Source organism: Sciurus vulgaris (assembly GCF_902686455.1).
Source record: "Sciurus vulgaris genome assembly, chromosome: 4".
Taxonomy (NCBI): Eukaryota; Metazoa; Chordata; class Mammalia; order Rodentia; family Sciuridae; genus Sciurus; species Sciurus vulgaris.
In genome coordinates, this window is record NC_136464.1 from 3,452,016 (window position 1) to 3,474,596 (window position 22,581).

A 22,581-nucleotide genomic window follows, 5' to 3' on the forward strand; every position below is an offset into this window, starting at 1 on the left:
ACAGAAGCTCCCCTGGCACTCTGCTTCCAGAGCTGGAGGTTATCCCGTGTATACACCAGCCGCTGCCTCCATGGGCTCCATAGCCACAGATGCAACCAACCATTGATAGAAAATACTCAAAATAGCTGTCGTTATTCTCTGAACAATATAGCAAGACAGTCATTTACACAGCATGTCCCCTGTATTATTTGTTTTAAGTAATCTAGAGACAATGTAAAGCAGAGTGTACATGAAGGTCACATGCATGTGCCACGCCATTTCATAAGCACTCGTGGACCCTGGCATCCTCAGGTTTCCTGGGTCTGGTCCCCGCAGACGTGAGGAAGGGCTGGCAGCGGCTTCACTGCACATGTGTGATCAGGCACCACCTAATGGAGTTCCAGCCGGGCAGGCCACGGCCTTCCTCATCCCGCCCCAGGACAGACAGGATGCAGAAGAGCTGGGTTCATGTCTGCCAGCCCGAGTCCTACTTTAATTTATCCCTTTGAACAAACTTGACCAAAGTACCCCTTGTCCCCACAGGCCACAGGTTTCCTCATGGGGTGAGCAGACGAGATGACCACTGGTCATGCAGGGCTGGGCCCGGGCACTTGCCAGCACAGGTGGTACCTCGCTGGAAGGCACCTGTGGCCAGGACGACAGTGGTGCCCCGTGGTCTACCGTACCAGTCCCCCACCCCGCCCGACGAGCAACACGGAAATCTGTGTGGAACAAAGGCGTTCACCTCACCCCACTGTGACATGGTGTCACGTTACCAGTGTTAACAATCTCAGCTCCAGAGACTGCCAGCCTCCCCAAGAAAGAGCCCTTGACCCAAAATATCAGAGGATATTAAACTGAGGAATGATCTACTGATGCAAATCATTAAATCTATTTGCATCTGCTCACTGAACCCAATCGCAGAAATTAAACGGCATGCGGCGGGAGGAGCTGGGTGCACATGGTTAAGAGGAGACATCTCGCAGGATCCAAGCTCTGTGTCATTAACTCTCCCTCTTCCCTCATTAACAAGTAAAATGTTTTTACTGCTTGAAAAGTTTTAATAAATAGAAAAAAGCAGGGCGGCTGACATAGTTTTTAATGTAATATACAAGGGCTTTTAATATTTTTACATACATTAATGGAAGAGCTGGGAATGAGGCTGAGGCTGCCCACGTGTGGGAACCCTAAGCAGCACTGCAGAAGGACCTGCTCTGGACTTCAGCACCTGAGGGCGAACCTCAAAGAGGAGGCAGGATCCCGCCCAGCCCTGGCAGCTTCTGGCTCCGCTCAGCGCTCCACACAGCCAGGCCAGGCTCCCCGGTACTGAGCACACGTACAACCAGAATTCCCAACGGAAACCAAATGGTCAGCTGACAGAGACCCCAGGTACACTCCTCACAGTGAGGGATGCACCCATGAACTTGCACTCCACCTGCCTAAAGGCATGCCAAACTTGCTAAGAACCAACACCACTGCATGCAGCGTAATGACGTGCTGGTCACAGCGGACCATGCGCTGGACAGAGGTCCATCCGACTGTAACAGAGCCAAGAACTTCTGTGTTCAGACACAAACACATAGCGCTATGCCACAAGGGCCCACGGCGTGCAGAGCAATGATGTGCCCTAGGGGCCTGTGGCCCAGGGGCTGTAGGTGCACCTCACAGCCCTGGTGTGCAGAAGGCTGCCCCAGTGTGAGCACACTCCGGGAGGCAGGTGTGTAGGCACACGCGGTGACAAAATCGCCTGACACGGATTTCTCAGAAGTGTCCCCGTTGTTAAGGAAATCGTGACTGATTACCAGCAGGCTGGCTCCTACCTCCCCCGGCAAGCCTTTGCTCTGATGTGGGAGCCCCTCGCCCTCGCCGCTGCATCCCCTTGCTACCCCCGCCCCAGGTTTCAACACATTTGTGCTCTAAGTAGAGTGAGGTCACCATCGCCCATTCTGAATGTCCACCAGACAGGAACAGAGTCAGAGCTCAGGTGGCACCCCAGCCAGCTGCTCAAGTCCAGGCACGGTGTCTGATCTTGCTGACATCGGGGAGGAAGGTGCAGCCAGGAAGGCCTCAGGACACGGGCATGCTGTGCACACGGGGATGGCCAGCCCTGGGAGCCTCCTCCTGGTGATGGCAGATGGCCAGCCCTGGGAACCCTGCTCATGGTGACAGTGGACGGCCAGTCCTGGGAGTCCTGCTCACACTGACAGCAGATGGCCAGACGTGGGAGCGCTGCTTGTGGTGATGGTGGCAGCAGCCATGGGCAGCCTCGCATGGAGAGACTGCCCGGAGTCCCACCATGTACACTGTAGGCTGGGCCAGCTTCTGAGTACTTGGGAGAGGGCACTTATTCGCCATGGGGAGCAGGCAGCTGCCCTGGCCACAGGGCGTTCACAGTCCTATCTCCTAGTCATGGGTCCCACACTTCAGGCCTTGGCCTCTCTCTCACGAGGTCCCTCCTAAGGGGTTAGTTTCCTACATTTGCAAAAAAAAAAAAGCCCTTCTTGTTGATACATACCCACAGGACAGAAGTTGTTCTTGGCTCTTATTCTGGCTCATGACAAGCTTCTGACAATGACCCCACAGTAGAGCCCAACACTGGAGGTCACTCTCAGGAGGCCAGGAGCAGCACCTCTCCCTCGCGTGTTAGCAAACGGCCAGACGCTCTGGTGCCGGTCTCAGGCTTCGGTTCTGACGGGCGTCCCCGTGGTGGGGTTAAATACAGAACGAGGAAAAGCCAAACACCGCACAGGCAAAAGCGCCCTGGAGAAACTCATGGAGCTGCAGGATCAGCACAACAGTGGTCTCGAGCAAATCAGGGGTGCAAAGCTCAACTCGGCACCTGGAATGGCCAGGGAGGCGCGAGACCTTCTGGGGGTGACAACAGCACGCGGTCCTGCTTCCCTTCTGCAGACCCGGCCCTCCTCCTCAGGACTCTCCTGCTCACCTGCTGCCCCTCCTCCAGGCCGACTCCTGCTGCACCGAGAAGGGGGCGGGGCGGTGCTATGCAGGCTGAGGCCTCAGCCACTGCCACCGTCCACTGCTCACTCACCAAGAGAGACACGCGGCTTCCCCGGCTGCCTCCCTGGCTTGCCGCGTGCTCTGCTTCAGCTGGAGAAGGCCCCTCGCTGGGGAGAAGACACCTTCCTCCAGCCACTCCCTGCCCATCAGGAGGAGCTCTGCTGCTGCCCCGCAGCCTGCCCCGTGTTCCAAGCGGGAAGCGAGAGCCGGAGGCCCTACCCACAGCTGCTCCACATCCTGGAGGAGGCAGGTCCCGAGCCACCTGCCTCCAAGGCAGAGGCCCCATCAACGTCTGCAGAAGGACCCATCCGCTGCACTCCTCGTGATGTGGAGGAACCTAGCAAAGCCGTGCTGGAATCCCACGTCAAGGTGGTGTCCAGGGCTGGTGGGGCAGGACAGGGAGTTCCTGTGTGATGGGGACACTTTTGGGAAAGTGAAAAGGTGTTGGAGACGGACAGTGGTGACAGCTGCCAAGAGCGTGAACCTGGCTGGATGAAAACATCTCCCCACAAGGAAAGGGTGGCAGGTGAACAGGACGCCAAGTACACAGGCACAGGATCTCCTCCCTGCCACACCAGGGACTCTGCTGTCCCAAGTGGGCAGCCACCCACCCAAATTCACAACTCCTCCCTAATTTAGACCTCTGCTCCTCCTTATCAAGTACATAAACTAAAAAATGGAAATATATTCTAGAAAGAAGGTGGGGTATGTTTTACTTTGGTCAATTAAAGCAATCCTGTAGTGCCTGAGAGGCTGGCAGGCACCCTCCAGTGGGGCCTCTTCCATAGCTACTACACGGCGTCATTCACTGCAAAAATACCTCCTCTCCAGCAGCACTTCAAGTTCACAAACACTGACAACTTCTCATGCAGGTTAACTAATTTTCTTAGACACAATTTGTTAAAAAGAAAAAATGTGGCTATTAACATCTCATACGCTAAGGTAACTTCAAGAGTTTATAATAACAGGTGCAGAGGAGGACCTGCCTTAATTGTATTGCTTATGCTTTAAACTCAGGAACTTCATAAATCCTGAGCAAGCTCTGGCCCTCGGAGACCAAGGCAGGTGCCCAGGCTCCAGGTGCCCATCAGTCTCTTCCCCGGCAGGCAGCTCACTGTTGACAGGAGCATGTCCAGCTGTGGGCTCTTAGGCAGTAAAATCTGGCGCTCTCGAAAACTGAGGCACCCCACGATTAGCCATGGCTCCTGCAAGGGGTTCCTGGGGGCTGGCACAGCTGGGGGGCAGGCGGCAGCTAAGGAGCTGGTGAAGAGGCCAGGGAGAAACTTCGTCCCCTTCCCCTCTGTGAGGCGGTGGCCTGGCAGCCAGGAGCCAGGGCTGGACAACGTCCATGTGCTGGAATGACAGCGCACCCCTCTCCCTCGCCGGGAGTGCTCTCCGCTTGTGTGGTGCCAGGGATGGAATCCAGGGTGATCCCCTGCCACTGAGCACAGGGCAGCCCTTTTACTTTCTGAGACAGGTTTTGGCCGTCACCGGTCGTCCTTAAACTTTGCTCCTCCCACCTCCCGGCTGGCTAGAATCACAGGCATGCACCACGTCTGCGTGCCAAACTTGACAAGGGAATGCTCTCTGCCTAAGCTGACCCAGCCACAGCTCACCCCGTAATCACAGAGGCACGGTGCACAGAGCCGAGCCTGCCCTGCGGCTGACCACAGCTTTATTCCCGCAGGCTCCGACGGCTCCGAGCCTCTTCTCCCTGTCTGCCGCTCCTGGGTGGGCACAGCAGCCACTGCACACCTGTTTCTGGCACCACTGGCCTGAATGCATGGCACATGCCCTTTAACGCCCCCCCCCCACCTCTCTCTGGGCCCCTCGGCTGGCCATCTCTGGCTCTCCCAGCAGAGGTGGGAAAGCTGAGCAGTGGTGGCAGGCCAGCTGCCCTCCAGGAGGACACGCACCCTGACAAGTTCAGAAACTCAGCCTGTGCTGCACAGAAGACCAGGAGTGGCCTGCCACTAGGACTGTCGCCTGCCCAAGAGGGTGGAAAGGCCTGGGGCGGCCTCCAGAAGTAGAGCCCCCACGGCAGCCAGGGCCCCTGCGTGACACCTGGGCTTTGGTCTCTTCATGTGAAAGGGGTGGTGCTGGCCTGGATGCCAAGACCCCTCAAAGTCTGACCATCTGGGGTCCAGGAAACTCTAGAAGACTCCTCGGAGACAGGCGAGGATGTGCTACAGCCAGTCAGCCAGACCATCGTGCGTCCAGATGACGCCTCCTGCTGCGTGGATACAGGCAGCATTCTTCCAGCTCCTTGGTCAGCGAAGACAGCCCAGGAGCCCCTCCACCCCTGTCCAACCACCAGAAGCACTGGACGCTCTTCCCTCTCCAGTCCTTTCACCCACAGGTCACCTCTCCCCGCCAGCAGGCAGCCCCTGCAGAGCACTACCACACAAGGGACCCCGCCTCTTCACCATGACAGCCTCTGCCCGTCGGTGCTCCTGTGGACTCCCGAGAGCCTGGGGAGGAGGCGTGGCCTCTCCCTCAGGACAGGGAGCAAGGCCTGGACGACGTGGCTCTGCCACACTGCTGGCGTGAACAGTGTCACGGTCTCAAAATATTATCTTCAATAAGAGTTTCGTTTACCTAGATAAGATTTACACACAAAAAACTTTGAAGGAAATAAGTGGCCTGGTTCTTTTTAATAAAAGTGGTGCCTGGTTATATAATAACTCTTCCTAGCAGAGCCAGTGAACTGGATGAAATAAAGATCAGAAAGCTCAGTATTTTTCCAGATGATTTTTAGAAGGGAAAAACCACTATTTGGGGGAGGTTACCTTTGGGGTATCTGATAATTCAGAAGAATGATAAACAGTGTCTCCTTCCCTGGTATAAATATGTACTTTTAGTGAAAGGGACATTAAAGCAGCACTATGGAAGTTTCCAGAAGGCAACACAAACACACACACACACACACACACACACACACACACACACAGGCTCACAAAGACTATACCGGGAACATTTTTCTACCTGAGGGATGAACAAAGGAAACACCAGCCTCCTCAAGCTTCTAATTTCCCATTATGAGAGGCTGTCTCCAAAATGTGTTTCTCCCCCTAACTACATCTCCCCAGGACTGCTCCCCCTAACTGCATCTCCCCAGGGTTGCTCCTCCTAACTACATCTCCCCAGGACCGCTCCCCCTAACTGCATCTCCCCAGGACCGCTCCCCCTAACTGCATCTCCCCAGGGTTGCTCCTCCTAACTACATCTCCCCAGGACCGATCCCCCTAACTACATCTCCCCAGGACCGATCCCCCTAACTGCATCTCCCCAGGGTTGCTCCACCTAACTGCATCTCCCCAGGACCGCTCCCCCTAACTGCATCTACCCAGGGTTGCTCCTCCTAACTACATCTCCCCAGGACCGATCCCCCTAACTGCATCTACCCAGGGTTGCTCCCCCTAACTGCATCTCCCCAGGGTTGCTCCTCCTAACTACATCTCCCCAGGACCGCTCCCCCTAACTGCATCTACCCAGGGTTGCTCCTCCTAACTACATCTCCCCAGGACCGATCCCCCTAACTGCATCTCCCCAGGGTTGCTCCACCTAACTGCATCTCCCCAGGACTGCTCCCCCTAACTGCATCTACCCAGGGTTGCTCCTCCTAACTACATCTCCCCAGGGTTGCTCCCCCTAACTGCATTTACCCAGGGTTGCTCCCCCTAACTACATCTACCCAGGGTTGCTCCCCGTAACTGCATCTCCCCAGGACCGCTCCCCCTAACTGCATCTACCCAGGGTTGCTCCCCCTAACTGCATCTCCCCAGGACCGCTCCCCCTAACTGCATCTACCCAGGGTTGCTCCCCCTAACTGCATCTCCCCAGGGTTGCTCATACTCCAGTTTTAGATGGTGTAAACATCTGGCAGAAAACCTTGTGGAGGACACACACATTCTGCCTTGAGAAGGCCTGGTGACTGTGTCAACACCTGTACTTGGTGGGCAAGGACCTCCTGGAGAACACAGCTCCCTGGCCGAGTGGGCAGACCTCTCAAGCTGCAATGAGTCCCCATCAGGAGCAGCATGCCTGGCCAGCACAGGTTGTTCTCAAGATGCCCGCAGGTGGCGGGGGCTGCCCCACCAGCAAAGGCCACGAGAAGGAGCCTCGAGGTGAGCAAGTGTCCTACATGGTCCACTTGCACTGGCCAAGGGGATGTGACCTTCTGTAAGGAGACACTGGGAAAGCTGTGGGACAGCCCCTGGTGCTGCAGGTGAGGCCATCCATCCAGGAGTGACTGGTTTCAGATGGAACCAGAATCATCTCCACTTCTGACCTTTGGTGAGAGAACACCTGGCATGTGACACTTGCACACCAAAGCTGCAAAGTGACAAGCTGCAAAGTGACTGACTAGCTGCAGCGCGTGGCCCTGAAGCCCACCAGGCGCCAGGGCTGGAAGAAAGCTGAAGTCAACATGGCACACCCCAGAGTCCAGGGAGGGAGCAGGCACCGGCAAAATCCACAGGACACGCTGCCTCTCCCTTGGCCGAACTCCAGGCTCCGCGCTCCTTTGGTCCCTCTGGGGCCTCTCCTTGGCCAGCCCACCTGTTCTGCTGCGCAGCACCTTCTCAGCTCCCCCTCCCCCACCCTGGGGCACAGCATCACACCTCCTCCCCAGCCCTGGGGGATGGCATGCCCAGTCAGGGCCCCATGCTCTGGACACGCCCTCTCTGCATGCCCCAGACACCTTCGTGCCTGGGCCACTGGGCTACGACCAAGGTGGTCCAACTTGGCTGGTCCCACTCATGTATGCAGGCGGCACTCTCATTCAGGTCTCCCTCCCAACGGGCTCAGCCATCTCCACATCCACATGACACCCACTGGGGCCCTGTGCCTGCCTGAGCAGGGTGTGGGCCCCCTGCAGGCTGGGGTTGCACACTCCTGCCCAGCCAGGACCTGTCCAAAGGGCGGTGACGCATGGCAAGCACTCACGTGTTTAGAGAGTAAGTGAAGAAATGAGGACACCTGGACCCCAAGTTACTCGCCAGTGTTTTCAGATGAAGGATGCGCCAAGATCACTTGCCAGAGCAACTGGAAGTAAGAATTCTGGAAGAATGTACCACAAGATGATGCAAAACTAAACTCATTTAACCCGGAACTCGATTTGAGTATGAGACCATCACATCACATCACGGGCTACGCTGCACATTGTCAGGGAGCCCAATTACCAATATGGCTTTGAAAAGAAATCTAACAAACCAAGTATATTTTGAGAGTTTAGGGCTTAAATAACTAAAATTTTTTAAAATAAAAACTGAAGCTTATTCACTGACTGCAGATAGCTTCAATGTCAGGAAATATTAAAAATACACAAACAGTAAGAAAACACTGCAGAAACCAAATCCCAGTGGGACACAAGGAGCAGGCAGAGGGCCTTGGACTCACACAGCTGCGTGAGTGGGTGGGTGGAGAGGGAGACGGAGTCTCCTTGGATGGGAGGAGGGTGTCTCAGCCATGGCTGGGCGGCTCCTGCTCGGGCTCCACCCGCTGCAGAACGGGGCCACCGACAAGCTCGGCGCATGCTGTGGCTTTGCAGTGCCGTGCACAGACTGTGGACCAGCACACGCCATCCTCGGGCCACTTCACAGCTCTTGTTCTTGAGCTTCCACACTGGACATGACCTGGAGGGTGTCCTCTCCAGCCCTCAGCATCTCTGGAGCCCCACACTTAGAAGCAGGTGGACAGAATGCCAGCTGATAGAAAGTTAGGCTGGCACAAAACTCACGTGGAGGGAACGCTGCTTCCTCCCCAGATCTTCCTCCAGAGACTGTGCAGCCAGCCTTTCCTCTTCCTGATAAAGTGACGTCGGTACCACCAGCTGCATGGCAGTATCTGAGGACGGGTGCTGGGAAAGACAGCTCGTGGATGGGCAGCTGCCTCTCAGCAGAAGTCACCCCCAAGTCCCACCTCCCTGCTGCCAGCCACCATCTCGCCACCCAGCAGACAGACAACACCGATGGCTGGGAGAGGCCCCAGTCTCAACATCAAGGCCACGCTTTCCCTGCAGGGCCTCCTTGACCTACCACGTGAACACGGCTGTTAACCAGATCTTCAAGACCACACGCGACTGAAGCGAGGACTGAGCAGTGGGCAAAGAGGCGGCCCAATGCAGCCGCCTGGGGGCCAAAACCCACACAACAGACCCCAACACAAGGTGCCAGAGCAGGAGCAGCTGCACCTGGGACTCAGGGCTGTCCACAGAGGGTGGGGCCAACTCCACGAGGCTGCCCAGGGCCACGGGGGCAGGGCACTGCTGGTTTGGCCAGATCCATCAGAAACGGCCACTGTGCCCTTACAAATCCCGGTGGGATTCCCTGCCCAGGCCACACGCTGCACATCATGGGCCTCGACGTGACACTGATCCTTCCCTGGGGGTAAAAGTCACAGCTGGGACAATCTGGAGAGGCCCAGGCAGGAAACGACACCCCAAACCTACAGATGCTCCCGGGTGCTGGCTACCACAACTGACAGCGCGCCACTTGATGCCTGGACATTGGGGACAGTTCCTCCAGTGGACAGCATGTCACACGGCAATTTGTCAGGTTTGGACATACCTGTTCCAGGTGCCCTCTTCGTGGGAGGAGGGAAAGGTCAGATGAAGGAGATAGCACCTCCTGCGAAAGCTGCCTGCCTTCCTATACAGGAGCAGCCCGGCAGAGGCTCCGGTTAAGAGTGGGGATTTAAGGATTTTGATCCCAAGGTGGCTCAGAGGCAAAACGCCACCTTCCCCATTTGAGGCTAACTAGTTTACCTCTGTCCCCCACAGTGTGCTCATGCCCCCAAACCTTCAATGAGTCCTGGGCTGACAGCGGTACTGTGTGGGACCCACGTACCTGTAACTGCCCTCCAACTGTCCTTTCCTTCCAAGAGGATCCTGAAAGAATTAAATGGGCCACTTACTTCTAACTCATGGACACAGGCATGCAAGTTTGCCATCCCTGCCCTCTTGTGACAGCCAAGAGGTCAGAAATAAAACCTTCGCTCTGCTTCTGAAATGGTTGCAGAAGGTGAGGATTCTGAATCTCAGTGACCACAGTTACTCAGAAGCAGATCCATCCCTACCCTGACCTTGGGTAAGCCCTGGGCCGACCGAACAGGCTGGGGGACAGGTCAGAGGACAAGAGCTGGGAGGTCATATGAGGCCGACTATCGGGTGTAGGAGCAGAGGCGCCGAGGTCTGGGAGTCAGAAAGGGCTTTTATCTGCCATCCCATCTGCACAACTTGACCTGAGGAGTCACACACTTTCCCGAGGGCTCAAGGGCTGGGATGCAGGACCAGGACCCTCACACCGGAGTCCAGCTGACAGTAGATCACGATCTGTCCTGCATCTGAGGCCCAGAGCTAGCTCTGTGGGCCTCTGGTACAGCCCCGTGCACACCCCCAGGACCCTGCAGGGGACAAGGGATCCCTCCTGAGAATCAGTGAAATGGATGGGACAGGAATGGATAGGGCTTCCTATCTTGTCTTCCAAGCTACCAAGCTGATGAGGCCACAGCCTGGCACGTGGCATGGCACATACAGACACTTTGTGTCATTGACAATGTAAGTCACAAGACCTTCCACTACTATCCACTATTGATAACTTACCCAGAGACAGGTGAAGTGACCTTTCACACTGACAGGGCTACCAATCAGGAACAGAGGCACCCAGGCAAGATGCTGGTCCTGGCTTACAGAGGACTTCCACTCTTTTTAACACCCAGATGAGCCAGGAGCAGTAGCACATGCCCGTAACCCCAGTGACTTGGGAAGCTGAGCCAGAAGGATGGCAAGTTCAAGATCAGTCAAGGAAAACTTAGCGAGACACTATCTTGAAATAAAAAGGGCTGGGGGTGTAGCTCATGGGTAGAGCACCCTTGGGTTCAATTCCCAGGACCACACAAATATAAAGTCTGGGTATGGTGCCACGCCTATAATCCCAGCAGTTTAGGAGGCTGAAGCAGGAGGATCACAGGTTCAAAGCAGGCCTTAGCAACTTAGTGAGGCACTAAGCAACTTAATTAGAAGCTGTCTCAAAACAAAGGGCTGGGTATGTGGTTCAATGTTTAAGTGCCCTGGGTTCAATCCCCAGTACCATAAATAAATAAAAGCCCAGAGGAGAGCTGGTGAAGTCTTCCTCACAGAAAGACACTTAAGCCCTCACGGAGGAACCTGAGTAAATCATCACATCTTTAAGCACATGCTGCACAAATCATTATTTCAAGCCACCAGAGAGAAGTGACCTAACAGCTGAGCCTGCTGCATGTGGAAGACAGACAGCAGCTCTCAGACGGACCTCTGCTAGGTGCTTCTTAAACCTGTGTCCTCAGGAGGCCTGTCCCCCTTGGCAGAGCACCGGTAGTGGCACCGTGAGTACCTGCATTAAGACTTCCAAATCTGCCAGAAAGGTTAAGTTTACAGCTTCCAGGAAGACATCCATGGCTAGTGGCTGTGAGGTGCTGTTTAAGCTGGGCATCGCTGGGTGAAAGAGCACACAGCAGGCACACACCAGCATGAAGTGAAGTCCTGTGTGTGCAGGGCGACAGACCCCCGAGGCTTCTCAAGACATATGAAGGCAAGAAGTGAAGAGGAATGAGCAGAAGGCTCCACCAGCCACCTGCTAGGAGGGAAGCACCCTGCCATTTCCCAGCCTGCGCCCCTCCAGAAGAGCTCAGCTGCCCTCCTCCCTGCAAGGCAGCGAGTGAGAGGACAGTGCATCTGACACCTATGAGAACCCTTCCAGGAGCAGCAGGAGCCCTGCAGGGACAAGTGCCCATGCCACAGCAGGCCACAGCCAGTCTAACGGGAGCGGAGACCCAACGCAGCCAAGAGGGAGCCCTCACTGCCTGCTCCCACCTGGCCTCCGCACCAGGGCCACCAGCAAGAAGCCACGAGGCAGATCTGCAAATCCATAATGGAACCACACCACCAGGACACCAGCAGTCCTGTGAGGCAGGAAATGACCTGCAAGTAGTTTTTAAATTTCTCAAGACACAAAAGGACTTACAGTTTGTGGTGTGGTCTGGTTAGACCATATTTTTTTTTCAGTATGGTATTATTACTAAAAGGTTTACACAAACAAAAACTGGAGGGCAAATCCTTGAAAGAGGAGCCACGCGGCTCCCTCCAGCACCCAGGATCCCTGGCTCACCTGCTGCCCTTTGGGAGGTAAGCATGATCCAGGATCGCACCGTCCAGTGTTTCAAGTGATGGAAGACTGCAACGGACTCCATGCAACACTACACGAGTCTCGGAAGAGCCACAGAAATAACAAATGCACACCACAACCCTCACGAAGCACCCGCTGCTGCCAGCATGGTGACAAGGCGAGGCTTCAAGACAGGATGACGGTGCAGGGGTGGGCCCAGCTCCTGCCAGGGCCACGCGCTCCCACAAAGAGGCCGGTAGTAGAAACCTGATGTGGGCAGGAGGCTGTAAACTCTTATGCCACTTTCCAAACTGAGGCTTTGGAGTGTTTCAGGAAGGGAAAGGGAAGCGATTATTGTGACCCACATAAAACACATCAGCAATCACCGTACAAACAAAGCCACACATACGGGTGAACAGAGCTGGCCTTACACAGAATCCTCTGCAGACAGACGGCAGTGCCAACCTGCCACTCACCCACTGGAGGGGGCGTGGCTTTGGAGGAAGGAAGTGGATGTGGAGCACCCACAGAAGGGTGCTCCATGCATGGTCCTGGGCCATGGGTCAGCTGCCAGAGGGCAGCAGGGGGAGCACCCAGCTGGAGGGGCAGCACCGATTCGGGAGCCTTCCACACGGGAAACCGTGCCTGCAAAGCTGGACTTGGCCAAGGACACGAGGGAAACCCTGCCCATCCTGCCCGTCACTCTCTCAGGACCCAGGAAACTCTTCCACCTTCCCCCGTCCTCAACTCTGGCCAGGACAGCCCGTGGCATGAGGAATGGCAGTCCTGCACGTCAAGGCAGGCTCCCCGTTCTACGATTAACTCGTTCCACCGCTTTTAGAGTGCAGGAGTGAAGTCCAGAGGTCACGTCAACACGCGGAGAAAGCAGGCAACAAGCCCAACAGGCTGCGGACACACCCTCAGCCTGAAGGGGACCCCTGCGAAGCCCAAAAAGGGAGCCCCACCCCAGCGGGAGGCACAGAATGCCTGTGAATGGGACAGGTAGGGCCACCCACCATTGGCTGGGTACCCAACGTTCTACTGGTGGGGGCCAAGAGTGCCAAGAAAGAAAATGTGCAGGGAGACGCGCCAACCCCTTGCACAAACCAGAGACGTGCAGGAAGCCCTTGGGAACCACGAGGCCAGAACAGTCCTCCTCCAACCTGGGACCTGGCTCCTGGACCTCAAGGACACCAAGTCCGAGGACGCGCCGTGCTTACATAAAACGGTGTAGCTACACGTGACCCAGGCACATGGTCCGGTACGCTGTGAATCTCTGGACTACTTATGATATCTAATAAACACAAATGCTGCTTCGTCTAATGCACTGTTCAGGGAATAATAAGGAGAAAAGCCGATACTCATTCTGAGCAGATGCAATTTTCCCCAGATTTTTTGATCCCCAGTTGCTGAGTCCTCAGATGCAGGAGCCTCAGACATGGAGGGCTGACTGAGCATCATTAGGCTGTACCTACCCAGAAGACCCACTGCACCCCATACTTACCACCTTCCACCCACGTGCCTCGGGTACAGACTCTATGTCAGGCACAGTGAGATCAACACAAAACAGAATGGTTCCAAGGAGATGCAAGTCGCGTGCACACGGTCTGACTGGACGGCATCCACTGGACGGCATCTCCCTGTGATGGGAGGCACCTGTGATGGGAGGCTCCCTGCTTCTGCCAGCACGACTGTGGGGCCAGCACTGTACACCCGAGGGTACTTGAACATGAGCACTGCACTACCACCATGGGTCTGATAACCGTGACAGCTGGCAGGGGACTGATGGGCGGGTGGCATATACAGCACAGACCCGCTGGATAAGGGACGAAGATTGCAGCAGCGAGGGTCTACAGACGGGTACACAACTTAGGGCTTATGAAGTGGTTCTTCCTGGAAGTTGCTATTTAATATTTTTAGATCCTGGCTGAGGACGGGTAACAAACATCAGAAAGTAAAACCACAGGCAAGGAGGTGGGGGGTGGACACTACGGCACGTGAATTTAGCCAAGATCACAGAATGTAAGATCAACATACAAAAATCAATTGCTGTAACCAGCAGCAATAATTTAAAAGTTAAAGTTTTAAACTGACTTGGAATACCATCAAGAGCAAAGTATTTAAAAATCAATTTCACAAAAGACACACAAGGTCTCTATGCTGGAAACTATAACTCACTGCTAAGGAAACGAAAGAGAACCCAAATAAACAGCAAAACCATGTCACAGATTGACAAGTTCAATATCGAGGTGTCAATCTCCAAAAAACAGATTCACACAACTCTCCACTACCCCCCCCCCCCAACAAGAATGGGCACCGAACTCTGCAGGTGATGTGTTACAACAAGACCTAGAACCAGGTGACCTTAAGAGAGGCTGAGGACGCGCCTCCCTGATTTCAAGGCCGGTCGCCAAAGTATGGAGCCAAGGCAACGTGAGCTGGCAGAGAACAAGCACCGGTGTGCCCAGCAGTGCCCAGACAGGACCCCACTCACGGCCACTGACTTCTGACAAAGGCACCATGGTGATTAGACAGGGAAAACTCTGGGGGCTTTTTCCAACAAATCCTGAAAAAAAACTGATTAAGAAAAAAATGAACTGTGGCTCACAAAGGAACTCAAAATTGGTCACCTCTCTCAACAAAAACTGCAAGGAAGAAGCTTCCAGAATTGCAGGAGAATATATTGGTGAAATTACAGCAGGGAATAGTTCTTGAAGAAAGAAATCGTTAAATGTAAAACTGAATTCTTCAAAACTAAAACCTTCTCATCAAAAGTCTATCAGAAAAACAAATTTGCAAGCAAAAATTTATATATATCACAGCTCACAGATCTGACAAAGTACTTGGATGGGAAACCACAAATCAATGGCAAAACCTCTGCTAGCCTGGTTCCAGAGGGACAGAAGGCTTAGAATGCAAATTACAACCAACAGGGGCAGCACACCACACCCACCTGAAACCAGACACCAGTCCTAGGGAGGGTGGAACATCCTAGACCTGCTGCTGGTGGAAGCAGGGAGGCCACTTTGGGCAAATTCTGGCAATTTCTTACAAAGCCAAACATATCCGGCATCTGATCCAGTCACTTCCCAACTTGGGGTTTAATCAAGAGAAATGAGAACAGGTGTCTACAAAGAGACTCGACCAAGACCGACCCACTAATATGACCAACTGTGGATTGGAGGGCACGGGGATCTTTTGGGTATTCTCGATCTTGGTGGTTCTATGGCTGGATATGTCATCAAAGCTCAATCAATCGTACACTGAGAATCGAAGCTTTGCTATGCAATTTTTACCATTCTTTTAAAATAACATAATGTTGAGAATGTGATTCTGGGTTTTATACTATTCTCAAGCTTTTTTGGGGGGAGGGGTAACAGGAATTGAACCCAGGGTCACTTGACCACTGAGTCACATCCCCAGTCCCTTTTATTTGAGACAGGGCCTCACTGAGACTAGCTTTGAACTTGTGATCCTCCTGCCTCACTCACTCAGCGCCTGGCTGTTCTCGAGCTTTTAAATGCTCCTCACAAAATCCACCACACCTGCACGCGGCTGGCTGCCCTCAGAACTCCATTCCCGTGTGCTCACAGAGCCCTAGCTTTAACCAGAACCCGACGGCTGCCTCCCTTGCTCCATGCAGCCAAGGAGGTCAGAGGAAGATGGAGCAGAGTCTGCGTCCCTGCTTCCTCTCCCCTGCTGCGCCAGGGCGGGGCCGAGCCTGGGGAGACCCTGGAGAAGCCTGTTCCAGGGGGTTAGCCTGTCCCCGCCCCCCCGCTGCGCCTTATAAGAGGCCACTACTTGGTGATTGTTTTCACAGCTGAATCTGATGCTCACTTGAGCCAGAAGGTTCCCCAAGTAGAAATTCAAAATCAAGCCCCTTCACTCTGCTCACATGATCCACAACGGGCTCTTAACCAAACCTATCTTATAATGGCCGATTTTTACTTTCTTCCCAAATTCGCTGCAAGGAGGACATTTACTTTTTCCCTGAAAGGGGTGGGGAGAACCCCCAACCCATAATTTCTATGATTTATTGAGCAACTGAACATGCAAAGAAAGAAAATGACATTTTCCCCTACAAATTATTTGGTGCCTGTGATTTTCTGAACACCGCAGCCAGATGGTTCTCATAGACTGAAGAGCATATTCATGTAGTTCAAAGGTTTGCTTATTTTTTAGTCTTAAAAAAGGCTATATTGATTGTAACACGCAGCTCTACAGGAAAAGCCCCGACGGTGGAGGGGAACACGGATATTTATTACCACACTCCTGCTCATTATAGCCGTCTCTGACAGGGGTCCATTAAAATCAATTTTTATGTTTCTTATGTATTTTCTTTATCTAATGTTCTTGGCATTGTGTTTATTAGCCAGTTAAGACAAACACGGAGCATAAGAGTGGGTGGTTTTTTTCCTTCTGTCAGGAGTAACGGGAACTGGGATTTTAACACAACTGCTCACAGTCAATGAGTGGAGGGAGTTCCATGTTGCATTTCAGAACAAAGCATTAGAGAGCGCTTTCCATCTTTTATGTTTTTACAATTAGAGAAATACAATGAGGATCATGCAAGAGAGAAGTGCGTCCTCTGGGAATGGCGACACCGGGTCAGGCTAAGGACCAGCCGCCTCTCTCCCTGCAGGCCGTGCCCACTGCTCCAGGAGGGCACCTGACTCCTGACGCTGCAGCCCAGAGCGGAGCTCAAAACTCACCACAGGCCCAGTCACCAAAAGCTCAGGCTGCATCTAAAGAAAGCAAGACTAGGCACACATCTTCCAGCCACCAAATTCCCAGGGACATCCTCACGTCACATGCTTTCCAGAACCAGATGTTCAGTGCTCGGTCACCCCCGCTGGAAGGTACCCATGAATCCATGGTCCTGGAGCCAGAGGCGAGGTCCCCGAAGCTAACCGAGATGGAGCAGGGCCAATGCGTGAGGGCAGACAACAAGGAATGTCCGGTCAGCAGCGTGGGCCCCACGTTACCCTGTGACCAACAGGTCACATCTGTTGCTCTCAGCTGGTGCCCACCATGGTGGCCGGCGCTTACTTACTCAGAGGAGGTCTCCGGGCTCAGGAGCCTTATCCCGTGCAGGCCCTGGTCGCAGCCAGACAGCTCTATCTTCCCCAGAGGGCTCTCCAGCATTTTGAGCTTCAGGACACAAGCTCTGTCCATTCTGCCAAGTGCCTGGAGAGAAGAGATTTGAGGTCAAGTAAGGAGCGTGTGCACAGGATTTGGCAGGTTTCATGCACAGCAGAAGCACCAGCTGTTTGCACACAGGACTAGCCCATGTCTTCCTGGTCTCTTCCTTGGGGTTGTAATTTAATGTCACTTTTGCAACGGTTACTTTCAAGACAAAAAATTGCCACAATTACCTAGAGCAGCCAACCAACACTACCCCTCTGTTCACGTTCCTCTAATTACTACACTCCTCTTCTTCCACCTGTCTTTAATCAGTGCAAAGGTGGGAGCCGAGCTGGGTGCAGCTCTTTAAACAGTTCTCAAAACCAAGTGGACCTTGCTTTAATAAGAGGATGACCACAGGACAGAAGCAGAAAGCAAACAGTCTGGGCCCCTGGGGCTGGGGGTAGCGTGGTGGGGGTAAAGCTCCCCGGACAGCAGAGGCCCCAGGCCTGGGGTGCGTTCCCTAGCACAGCTGGGATGGCCCAGCCAGGGCTCTGTGCTGCTCCCGGTGGGCAGCTCGGCCAGCACTCTGACTCTCGGTAGCCCACCTTGACCTCTCATCCAGAGAGCATCAAGAACCAGCTCCCTGACCACCAAAGGCCACCTGAAGTCACAGAACACTCCAAGTTAGTCACACAGCAAGGGGAGGGGCAGCAGAACCAGGAGGCTTCATCCAAATCAGGCCCAAAACACAGAAAAGGCAGCAGGTCTGTAACTGGAATAATGGATGAGTTCAAAAACCTGAGCTGCGAATGAGCAATGAGGTCCACTTCCTGTCCACGTCTGACCAGCTGGACCTTCAGTTAGGTCAAGGCGAGGAAACAAGCTCCTGAGACTCGCAGACAAGTTCAACAGAACTGAAGCAAAACTGCACCACCTTTCCCCTGAATAGGTGACACCGAGCCTCCCAGGGACGGCCAGCTCTTCAGGGCTGTTTTCACTGGGACTCTGGGTTCTCCAGCCCATTAGCAGAACTTCGTGAGTCAAAGATAATGCACCAGGACCCACCAGCTGCCCCCTTGCCAAAAAAGAAGAGCAGCAATTTCAGCATGATTGTCTATCAGCCCTGCCAGAAAGGGAGAGGGAGAAGCCACAGAAAGCTGCACATCGTCTTCTCCGCATGGTCACCAAGAGCATCTGCACACCATCCTCCATAGGTAGAGGAAGGCTGGTGTCACCTCGAGTCCAGAGCTGCAGTGGACAGTGCATCAGAGGGCACTGTAAGGTCTGGGGGCCCAGGAAGGCTTCCTGGAGGAGGAAGCATGGTAGGAGGCAGAGTCCCTTTCCAGGAGGAGGAGGGGGACAAGGCAGGTCTGCAGGGCAAGGTCCTGGACCACGAGGGCCCAGGACACCTGAGAATAGGAGGAGGCAGCCCAGTCACAGCAGGGAGAGCAGCTCAGTGTGAGATGAGGCCATGGTGGCAGAGCCAAGAGGCCAGGCCTGGGGACAGGAGGAGGCAGGTGGCCGTAGTAGCCTAAGAACGTCAAGGCTCACTGGGGACCCGCGAGGCTGCAGTCCTGGCCAGAGAGGCGGTCATGCTGTGGGCTGAAGCCAGGGATCTGACCTGCGCCTGCTCAGAGGGGCTGAGAGCCAGAGAAGAACACCCAGGGCGCCTCTCCTCCAAGCTTGGGTGCCCTGCACACAGGGACCCCCTGACATAGCGACCTTACCCACTGGACACTGGAAGGCCTTCCCTGGTCAGGGGGACCCCTTAGACACAGGAAGGCCTTCCCTGGTCAGGGGGATGTTCCTTGGGCGCAGGGAGCCCCTGGAGACAGGAAGGCCTTCCCTGGACACAGGGATGTTCCCTGGACGCAGGGAGCCTCTGGAGACAGGAAGGCCTTCCCTGGACACAGGGATGTTCCCTGGATGCAGGGAGCCCCTGGAGACAGGAAGGTCTGCCTTCCGGGAGGCTACCAGCAGGACCTCAGGGAGCACACCAGGGACAAATGGTTTGTTCGACCAAACCATTCCTGCTTGCTGAATGAACAACACGGACACCACAGACAGGACCCCAGGAGCAGACCAGAGGCCTGGTGGGGCTCAGGCAGCCAGGTTCTTGTAGTGCTTGCCAACAGCAGTAGCCACAAGCGTGTGCATGTGATGCCATCCTGGGTTCTGAGAGGACCACAGGGCTGGACACTCCTGTGCTGTCTGCCTGCATGGCCAGCGTGGGGTCTGCCGAGGCCTGCTTGGGACGCAGGCGTGTCCTGGGCTTGTTTCCGACTGCGATCCAGTCCTGAGCACCCCAGAGCCTGCAGGCCCTCCCGCATGGCTGTGCATCCGCCTAAAGTCACAGGAGGGGCTGACATTAATTGGTGGCAGAAAAAAATTGATTCTTCATGGCTATTTGGAGACCTCTGAAAAATGAAGTGAATTTTGTTTCATCTCCCTTTTAGCATGAATAGCGTTTAAATAACAATGTTCTGGATGACTCGGCTGGCGCCAGAGGCCAGTCCTCACCATGGTAAAAGCAAGGGGCCCGGAGACAATGTTTCCGTCTCCCCTACTTGCCATTTCCCAGGCCTGCCACACAGCTAAACTGGCCTTCCAGAAGCATCTTCGCTGCTCTGAACCTTTCACTCTTAACCATTTCCATGCCAGGAGCCTGTGCCACAGAAATGCTCAGAAACAGGTTGGAATGAGCAGCTTTCCAGCAGGGCCCAGAGCCCCTTGCTGGTGTGGGCGTGTCAGGTGGGAGCCTCGCCGGTGGAAGGAGCACCCATCCAGGACACAGAACAGACCCTGCAAGCCAGCCCGAGCAAGCCAAGCTCAGCGACCTCCCAGCAGAGAGTCAGGAGCATCAGCACAGCTCGCCCTGAGCCCACCGGAGCCCCCTCAAGATCGGGCAGGGGAGTGTTGTCCTTGGAGAAAAGCCACGTGGTGTCAAAGCCCAGGAGGGAGGTCACACTGCATTCCTTTCACGACACTCCACAGCCCCAGGAGGGCAGCAGAGGAGGTGCAGGGCATCCGCCCCACCCCGAGGGAAAGCTGGCAGGAAGACACTGGAGAGAAGCAAAGCCCCCCACTAAGGGCTACAAGGGCCCGGGGTCTCCCCAGGAGAACCATGCTGGGTCACCTTCAACAGATGCCCACGTACGGCTCAGTTCCTTTTGCGCTACTGACCAGTTAGGCGGAAATGGCTCTGCCCAATGACAAGGTGCAGCGGTCTGGATGTCCAGCTGGGAGTGGGGCCGCGGTTGCTCAAAATCACACTGCGACGTCTCCTGCCTGGTCTGCTGCTTCATTTCTGCACAGCCAGGCTCACCGCGGACAAATGGAGAACGCTGCCCTGGAATTACATGACTGGCCTTGCAACGGAGCTGCTCGGATCTCAAGCCACCTTCAGACAAGACTGTCCTGCTCAGGTGCCGCACCGCAGACTCGGGATCAGGGGCCACTGCAGCGTGGGTGGGGTGCGCCTCACCATGACGGCCACGGAAATGAATGGGGATTTGGTGTATCGAAGACTCTAATCACAAGGTCCTGGCGCACTGGGGACAGGCTGATCGGCCCTCGCAGCAAGGTTTCAGAAGTGACCAGTCCCTAGCCCAGGGTCTGGCTAGACTCCACCCCAGCTGTCTCAACAACATGCCAACTGTGGCACAGGACAGCGCAGATGTGAGGGCACCCGAGCATCAGGGCTGAGATGGAGGGCACAGCTGAGGACACCAGCCCTGGTCTTCAGACCTGGAGGCCAGACACCAACTAGCACAGTCCACGTTAAAAATCCACTTAGGACCCAAGCTTCCCTGCAAGCTCCTCCCAAGGGTGCAGCTGTGAGCTGAATTCAAGCAAGTCAAAGTGCTACTTCCTGTGTGGCTCCTCGACGCTGCTTTGAGTCTGGGCAGTGAAGGATAGTCAGAGAAACCAGAAACGGGACCACCAGGGGGAGGCGTATAGAAGACACGAAGCATGCGGAGAAGCGCGCAGAGCGCTTGCCTGTGCGCAGACCTGACCTGCTCCAGAACCCCCGGGGCCACAAGCACTGTAGGGAAGCGCTCCCAGGTGACACGGCCACCACAAGCCCACCTGCACAGGTCAGCTGAGCAGCCTCTGCCTTCACTGGAAGCATGTCCACCAGGACAGAATGTGACACGGAGGCTCTGAATCACCTGGGTCATCCGCTGCCTGTTTCCTTGCAGGCTTCCCTAATAGCCTTTCTGCTCTGCAAACTTGAGTAAGTCCACACCACATCCCACGTAATGTCGGGGGCTCATGCCCTGCGTGCACGTGCCCGGGCTCCTGGAGGGCGCTGCAGGAGGCTGCCTTGTCCACCTTTTTGCTCTTCAGTTGTGGGGAGGAAAACACTTTCATGCCACCATGCAGACCGTGTGGAAAATATCACAGTGTTTTAAGGTACAACAGGAGACAGGCAGGGTTCATGGAACCAAGAAGCCACTTCTCCACACAGAGAGCCACTTTCAAAGGAAGAAGGGAAGCGCCATCCGCAGCATGCTGTGTTCAAGTTATCCTGCTTTGCTCACTTTTTGGCAATTTGCTGAAATAAAAAATTTGAGGGCTTGGTGAAGCAGAAACTATCACAACAAAAACTGCTCTGAGCCCAAACACCTGGCCCAGCAAGAAGAAACCCACCACGGAAGTGGACCCACCACACACGGAATCTACTGTGCCGGGGCGACAGATCCTGCAGCCACAGGCTCGAGGAGAGTTCTGGAAGCAAGCAGAGCACCCGGGAGCCCAGTCTCCCCATCAGAGTGACAGGCGTCTGTGAGCAGCAAGGGAAGGAGGAGGATTCCCACCAGGGGACGCTGACGCCAGGCAGTCTGCCTGCAGCCCCAGGTGAAGACAGGACCAGAACTGGCATTGTGGACAGCCCCAGTTCATGTCGACTCTGGATTTAAAGACCAGGGGCGGTTTCCTCAGCTGTGACCCTCTGTCTCTGCTCTGACACTCAGGCTCCTCTCGTCCCTCAACCTCGACCCCAGTGGTTGGGCTGAGAGCCACTGGCCAGCAAGACTGCAGAACCTGAGCCTACCAGAAGATGCCCAGTCCTCGAAAAAGAAAAGAGAGGACCAGATGGGCCCACAAGACAGGCAGGGGGAGCCAGCTCAGGCCTCAGGGCTCCTGGGACAGCCCCCCTGGTCTTAGAAGCCCACTGGCTGCTCTGCTGTGCCCTTCTCCACCCTCCAGGCCCTGATAGCACGCAGGGTACACTGAACCTCCTGTCTGCAGCCTTTCCTTGGGCAAGCGGGCTGTAAGGGACACCTGGACATTGAGAGATGCTTCCCAAACC

General features: G+C 55.0%; 1 protein-coding gene across 3 annotated transcripts in view; it reads right to left on the minus strand.

The window, feature by feature from the left end:
- The window catches only part of MGMT (O-6-methylguanine-DNA methyltransferase), a 235,091-nt gene that overhangs the window by 162,298 nt on the left and 50,212 nt on the right, over positions 1 to 22,581 (minus strand). For all 3 annotated transcript variants that reach the window (XM_079137504.1, XM_079137505.1, XM_079137503.1), the window contains exon 2: positions 17,194 to 17,327. In XM_079137504.1, coding sequence (XP_078993630.1) covers positions 17,194 to 17,327 — 134 coding nt within the window. The remainder of the gene's footprint in view (positions 1 to 17,193; positions 17,328 to 22,581) is intronic.